This window comes from Melampsora larici-populina, assembly GCF_000204055.1.
Source record: "Melampsora larici-populina 98AG31 unplaced genomic scaffold MELLAscaffold_90, whole genome shotgun sequence".
Taxonomy (NCBI): Eukaryota; Fungi; Basidiomycota; class Pucciniomycetes; order Pucciniales; family Melampsoraceae; genus Melampsora; species Melampsora laricis-populina.
Window position 1 is genome coordinate 11,095 of NW_006768854.1, and position 7,978 is coordinate 19,072.

Here is a 7,978-nt window from a genome sequence, read left to right on the forward strand (position 1 = left end):
TGTGTGATCATCATATTTGTGAGGGTTGGGTATCTAAAAGGATACTCAGGGCTCACTACAAATGACTAGGTGGGTTGTTAATTTTAGATAATTAAATGTATATTTCAAATATAATGTATTACAATAAAATTATAAGATTAAGAGAGAAAAAGGGGAGAGGGGAACTGGTCTGTTTGGATGAATCCAGACAGACTACAGTTAATAAACTCCTAAAAAGGAGGTTCAAGGTTTCAATTATAAGATGAGATAATTGATGACAGCTGGATCCAAGGCTCTCCTTCAATCTTCCAGGTAACTGATTGAAGAGTGAGGTGGAGCTCACTAACCTGGTTATAATAAAGTCACCAACTCGTAGTTATTCAAAAGGTCACTAACCTGGAGTTGTTGTAGGTCACTAACCTGTAGTTGTTCTGGAGGTACACTAACCTATGAGTTGATATAGGTTACTAACCTTTAGTTGTTCTGAAGGTGACTAACCTTAATGTTTATTGGAAGGTCACTAACCTGAGGAAGGGTTCTACTTGGGGGAAGTAGAGGATCCAAAGAAAAAGGATGAAGGATGAAATTACTTTGTCTTCTAGTCAGGAACTTCCTTAAAGAGATGAAGTGAATCACTAGTCTTATTTGTTATAAGACTCTTGATTATATACTTCAATTGAACTTTAAAGGGTTCTTTAAAAGAGGTGTGTAATAAAATGCTTGGGGGAAAGTTCTTGAAGGCTGAGAGAGGAGGGGTTTATATACTCTCCTCTCCAAACCTAATTGTAGTGATATTTGATTGTATCATTACTGTGGTTTAGGGTTTAATGATTATTTATTATTATTATTATTATTAGTATTACATAATTACATAGACGTGTTATGTAATTTATGTAGTATAAGCATTTTAACTCTTGACACTGAGTTATGAGGTGTAATTGGGGTTTTATTACATGTTACATATGTTTTTAAATGTATATGTATATGTAATTGGTGTTTGTATATGTTTTATTATATGTTACATGTGTTTTATAAGCTGTATGTACATGTAATTAGGTTTATAAGTGAAAGTTCTATATTATAAGTTAGTTTTGGGTACATGTATATGTACCCAGGGCTGACAATATTTGCACAGGTACACACGCATACCTGTTTGTCAAGATGTTTTTACCCCACAACTTTTCCAAATTGAAAGCTGCCTGGAAACTGTGTGGATTTTGGAAATAAGGGAGCCTCATTTACCCTATGGCACACCCTTCACATGTTCCGGAACAAGAGAACAGTGGTAACATGTGTAATCATGTTACCACTGTTTTAAATTCACCTGAGTGTGAATTTTCATTCACACTCAGGTGAATGGATATAAGGTCATCAATCCGGAACATGAGAACAGTGGGAACACGTGTAATCATGTTACCACTATTTTTCATTCACCTGAGTGTGAATGAAAATCCACACTCAGGTGAATGGATCTAAGGTCCATTCGTGACGGTCAGTGTCTCTCAGCTCTTCTGTCTCACGCATTTATGAGCCATGGTTGGGGAGCAGGCTACGCCGACTAAGTCATGTCTCTAAGCTCCTATTTGATTGTGTCTTTCACAAGTTTTAAGACTCTATTACAACTCTATGTCTAGCTTATAACTAGCGCGTTCGCCATACAGGTTGTATGGGGTGTGGGGGAAGAGGTGCCTTCGCCTTTAACCCTTACGACGACTTGACTGATAACCGCGCCAGGGTCTAGCCCCAGGAGCAGCGGTAGTCAACGCGTCGTCGTGATGGGAAGGCGATGGCCATCTGACACGCAGAGCAAAGCGCCTGTGCCAAGGAAACCGCACAAGAAGGGGGGTTAGTGAAACACCCAACACTCGGGTTTGTGAACAAGCCTGAGCCTAAGCGAAACCCCCACCTTGTGCGAACCTATTCCTCCTCTCTCCTTTCAGCGGGCATTCGAGGAAGAACTCGAGTTCAGCAAAGCCACTGTCTCGTTCGTCTCCTCCGGTGAGTATTCGCGAAGATAGAGACGGTAGCACTGCGATGTCCATCGCCCGAGGGACATAATGTCTTCGTGAGGAATGCCTAGAGCGGCCCGTAAGGACGCGCCCCCGACGCGAAAGGAGTGTCCAGAAATTCCGTGCCACCCACGTGCCTCCCAAATTTGGATACATCTGGTGGCAACAGCTGTTCGAGTGAGGTTATGCCGAAGTCCGCTCGAGTCCAAATAACCAAACAGCGAGTCTGAACCTGTCGAGGACGTCGCCAGCCGTCGCAACACTGCACGTACTGGACACAAGAAACTCGGTTGGCCGTTAAGTAAGATGATCTGAGCAACGCCTGCTTTTGCGGTCTTGGCACCTCTGACATGTAGAGTCAAGGAGTTCAAGACCGTAGTGGAACGAGTCACATCACTGCACCAGATCAAGTTGATCCAAGGTGTTTCTCCATAAGATATATCGTATGTCAGTTCCGCCAAGCGTGCGAGGCCCCAGAAGGCGCAGATCGCGCAGTCTAGGATAGCAGAATCTTTTGGGTTATCTTTGTCGAGGTCGTCGGACAAAGCGATGAGATGCTTAACCATTACGGCTGGTTTGGGAGGGCGAGTGGGCAGCAAGGCGTCTGCTTGTGCCGATGCTCGTAGGAGAACCTTGACTCAATCCTTCACGACATGAGGGTAAGGCACGTTATGAAAGAGATGCCAAGCCTGGAGTCCAAAGAGGTATTTCTTGAGGGTCTTGGAGTTGACCTCGTTGCCATTCGATCCCAACTCCGTTCGTCCTGCCCAAAAACAGAACCCATAAATGTCATTGGGGCTTGCTGGCAAAACAAAACCTTCCGTGTTGTTGCTGTCAAGGTAACGGAGGAATTTCTTGACCGCGCTATTGTAGCTTATCAGGGTGTTCGGTCGCCAGCCGTTCAGTAAGTGCAAGTCGATATCTGACAATTCGTTTGTTCCGTTACCTGACAGGAACTCCCTCAGATGCAAGTGAGGAAGGTGACTCATATCCTGCCAACAATACACGCATAAAATCAGTTTACAAACAAATGTCTCTTAGTCAGATTACGCAACATCATACATACCCAAGGGCCCTTGAACCAAGTTCGGGTGAGTAAGATAAATTTGTTGACGAAGTGACACGAAGGATAACAAGCGTGTAAAGGTAATAAAGCAGGGTTTCGCCTGATGTCAAAAGGCACCAGTCAACTGTCATCCGGTGACCAGTCAAGGTGTACATTAATACCCGTTGATCAGGGGAGTCCAAATGGTCTCACCATTGTACTCGAAATACCGTGAAACATCAGGAACGGGATAAAAAGGGGATTGCATTGCGCTCAAACCTCAAGGCTTGCCCATCATGAGCAAAATAAAGTAAGGGGGTATGCAGACCAGGCTACATGCCAACAGCTCGAAAGGAAAACTCGAAGAAATGGGGATTCGTGTAGGTTAAGTTTGTACACGTTATCTGATAAATTCTGCAAACCAAATTCACATCATAATTCCTCAGCATGTACCCTCCTTATGACTACCGCCTGATTGATTATACCAACCAAGTCCCTTGGCAGGGTAATGAAAACCCTGTCGACGTTGGCGTGATCGCCGATAATTCCCCTTGACAATTCATCCGCGTCATTATCTTCAGTAGTCACCCTCATCGGGTGTAGGGTCATATCATTTTCGATTGACAAACGCTGGATAATTTTCCATTCGTCATTCACCTCTCTGTCTCTGGATTTCTTATTTCGTAGCACTCCTTCGGAAGTCGTGTTATCTGTCCAAACGATCAGATTTTGACCTCGTAATACCCTCATTTCAAGAAGCAGCAGGAAACCCAGACGTATAGTAATTGTTTCTAACCAAGCGATGCCGCGTTTTGAATTACCACTCTGTTCCCATCCATCTATTAGCTTGAATTGATTCCATTTAGTTCCTATCAATACACCTATACCAAAGGAGGTAGACGCGTCGCCGACCCACATAATTTCCTTCGGTGTCTTTGTGGCTATCAATCTTAAATTTCTAAAATTGTTCAAAGTCTCCAACCAAAATTGTAGATCTTCTATTGCGTCTGATGGCAATTTTCTTGATGCAAATCGATTGACCCATTCTTTCTTCATCCGATGCAAACTATTTAAATAACATCTTAATTGGGGTAAGATATAAGTCACGTGATTTAGCCTTCCGATAAAAATTTCTAACTTGTCGTAGGTGATGGAAGCATCTGGAACCAAATACTCTTCGATTTGTTCTTTCCTCTGTGACAACTTATTATCTGGCAATTGGACCGTTTTATTTGAGCCATTCCAAATAAAACCAATAAACTTCTGCTCATGTCCGAAATTAGACAGCTTTTCCACGTTCGTCGTGACTCCTAGTTCTTGTGATCTTTCCACTATTTGTTTCATTTCAATAGTTGATCCAGTTCTCTTGATGAATAAGTTATCATCTACCCATCTGAAAACTGTGATCAAATCGAATTCTTTCATCATGACTTGTTTCCATGCATCAGCGGGACGTCCGAATGATCCACATCCAGCCACGCCACCGAAAGTTATTCTCGTGTCTAGCATCAAATTACCGTCGAAATCTTTGACCATCAAATACCTCCATTGCTCCATTTTTGTTGGGATTTGCCGATATGCTTTCTCCCAATCGAAAACTCCTAATAGCCAAGCTGTTTTCGAAGATTTGAAAAAGGTTGCGACAACATTGAAATTGTCCCACGTTGTCTTGAAATCATCAGCGCTAACAAAGGAATTCACGGATCTTATTTGAGGGTCGTTCTTTGGAAAAGATAGATCATTGATTGGTCGTAAAGAACCATCCCCGTTGATTACAGCTCCTAATGGGCTTGATCTGAAGAAATCGAATACCTTGCTAACTTGATCGTGTGAAAATGGCCCAAACATACGTTTCGCAGCTACTTCTTTCTTCATTGACGTAATAATCTTTTCTGAAGCTAAAGTCGATGAGGTGTGATTATCGGGAGTGAAATATTTCGAGTTTGGGAATGGCAATTCGTGGTGTGGTATCCCTTGATCAAAACCACTAACAAATCCTTCTGGAACATCCTCATACTCTGGTAACATTTGATGTTTCTCTAAAGCCTCTCTCCATTTCGCTACATTCATTTCACACCTTATTGCTTTCGGCCAGTTGTCAGGTAACGATTTTAAACTCTCTAAGTCTATTTCCATTTCATCAGACTGTACAACTGCACTCAATAAGCTTTATTCCACAACAAAAGAACGAAAAAGGCAAACATATATTTCATACATCAATAAATTGCTACTGCTTTGCACACATTTCTATTACAAAAGGAATTTCTCAAGGTTGGGATTGAGAAGAGGGAGAAAAAACAACGATTTAGAAATACTACCTACTTATTAGGAGTTTGATGTGAGTTACTGTTCTTATTAGCCATCAACGCGGCTCTCTTATCTTTATAATTTTCATCGAAATTATTTCCTTGATAACCTCTAACGAACTTCTTCTTTTCGAATGGTTTCTTTCCCACTGTAGTTTGGTCGTTATAGTTGCTGCCACTCGCTTGTGGTTCGTTGTTCCATTTTTGATAAGGTTTGTTCTGTTTGAATTGATCCAATTTCTTTGGAGGTTTACCGGTTGCTGGGTCCCAACCGTACCTCTCTCCGCCTTCTACATACGGATCCTTCTTAAACAAAGATTCATCTATCATTTCGAATTAAAAAACGACTGTCAATATCCTTTGTTCACTATTAATTTGTAAGGCTTAATACTTACCTCTTAATCTAGTTTCTCCGAAACATTCTTCTGCTAAGACTTGATTATATTCTGATATATCTGGTGGTGCCACCAATCCATCGACCTCTACTCTATTTATTAAAGCTTCTTCTCGTACTCTGATGTCATACTTCAAAGCTGTCATCCAGCCCATCAATGACAATACTTTCTCGACGTTCGCTTTATGAGCTAAAGACCACTCCACAAATTTAACAAACTTAGCATTTCTCAAAGCAGTTATATATCCATTATAATGGATACTCCACTCTCCGTAGTCCAATAACCATTCGTCTCTGTATGGAAGACCAGTATAAGAATCGCTCTTCAACTCTCCTTCTACTGACTTAGTTTTCTTCCTTACATGATAACCCATGGCTTTGTTTTGCCAATCTTTATCGAAGATTGTTAATGGAATTGGGTAGCGTAACTCTTTGATATTCTTGTCGAAGTATGGCGTATAACTTCGATTTTGATAATTTGATGTTTTCCCTATAATGATTCCTCATCAGTATATCGAGATTTTCATATCAATGATCTTTTAGGTTTCTTACCTGGAAAGAACCACATTCCATTCTCGAAAACACCACCATCTGATCTTTCGTTCCCAGTACGATTCTCTTCTAAAACTGGGTTGGCTGATGTAGCTCTCTTGTTTGAGGGTCGCTGATTGGATCCTAAACGACTTAATGATTCGTAGACTTTCAAATATTTCGATGCGCCAAAACCGTCTCCTTTCATCGTTAAGCTCATTGCTTTCTTGAAGACTTCATCCTTATCTGTCAAGTCTATGTTGTTATTGAATTCGTCTCTTGAATCTAATATCACCGAGTCTCCTAATAGTTATGGAATAACTATATCAGTTATGATTATAATCTTAATATTTAATATAAGATAACTTACTTTCATAGCTTGTTGGTTTGCTTTTCAAAGCGTCTAAATACACAGGGTTGACTAACTGTCCTTCACTATTGCTTCTTTCTATGTAGGTCAATTCTACTTTCTTTTTCTTTGGTGAGGCTTTCGTAACTGGTATTTGTTTGAAAGCTTTACTACGGAATGCGAGACGTTCCAAAGTGACAATGCGAAATTTCAAAAATCAAAAATCACAATTCCCGGGTGAAAAATTCAAAAATCAAGAACAAAACTACAGAAAATACTCAAATACAGGGATAAAACCCCTGTACTGGGGTAAAAGTCATGGCAGAAACCCCTTTTTGCCCAAATTTCCAGTAGTCAACACCGTTTTCATTGCATTGTCACCTTTCGACAAAAAGTACCAGCAACACCAAAAACCAAAAAATCAAAAAACCAAAAATCGAAAACCAAAAACCAAAAAATACATTTCTCAAACTGTACAATTCAAACACCAATGTTAGATTCTACTGCAGCCAAAAACCACATTTTGGCCAACTAGCTACAAGCTCGGTCTCACAGGTATCAACAGCTCCAACCAGAGACATTCTACCATCTGTCTCAAGAGCTTCAAAGTACCTGCTTCCTGTTTTGCTCTCCTCCAAAACCTCTTTCATCATCATCAATCCTCTTTGATTGTCTTCGATCTTCCTCAATCTTTGTCAACCGTCCTCGATCTTCCTCAATCTTTGTCAACCGTCCTTGATCTTCCTCAATCTTTGTCAACTGTCCTCGATCTTCTTTTTTCTTTGTCAACCGTCCTCGGTCTTCCTCAATCTTTGTCAACCGTCCTCGATCTTCCTCAATCTTTGTCAACCATCCTTGATCTTCTTCAATCTTTGTCATCCATCCTCAATCTTCTTCTTTCTTTGTCAACCATCCTTGATCTTCTAGTTTTGTTGTCAACCATCCTCAATCTTCTTCTTTGTTTGTATTCTTTGTCCACCGCCCTTAATCTTCTTTGACTGTCCTCAATCTTCTGCAATCCTCATCAAATCATTTATGTTGGATTTGAGAGTCCCTACCGAATTCCTGAATAAATCTTTGGTAATGTTGCTGATATACTTGTTTGAATTGGGGATGTATATCCAATAAAATGGTCTCATGGTATATAGGAGGTAAATCTTGTAGGTGGCTTGCTTTTGTCCGCCTCAGCATAAAATATCTTAGTAGCTTTCTGAGTGTGTCCAGAATTCCTTGACAATTTGATGATTGAGACTCTTGATTTGCCTTCAAACAAATTAAACTTGTTGTCTGGTGTCTTGAAAGGACTATTGATTTGATGCCACCTGGTGTAGAGGCACTTACTTTACTCATTGACTTTGGTTCATC

The 7,978-nt window shown here is 40.7% G+C and overlaps 1 protein-coding gene across 1 annotated transcript; it reads right to left on the reverse strand.

The window, feature by feature from the left end:
* Positions 1-5,351: 5,351 nt before the first annotated feature.
* On the reverse strand, positions 5,352-6,640 carry MELLADRAFT_113643 (uncharacterized protein; the record flags this gene model as incomplete). The annotated part of the gene is made up of 4 exons (XM_007418384.1): positions 5,352-5,662; positions 5,735-6,223; positions 6,286-6,567; positions 6,631-6,640. 4 exons carry the CDS (start codon positions 6,638-6,640, stop codon positions 5,352-5,354), a joined length of 1,092 nt encoding a protein of 363 aa, XP_007418446.1.
* Positions 6,641-7,978: the final 1,338 nt, after the last annotated feature.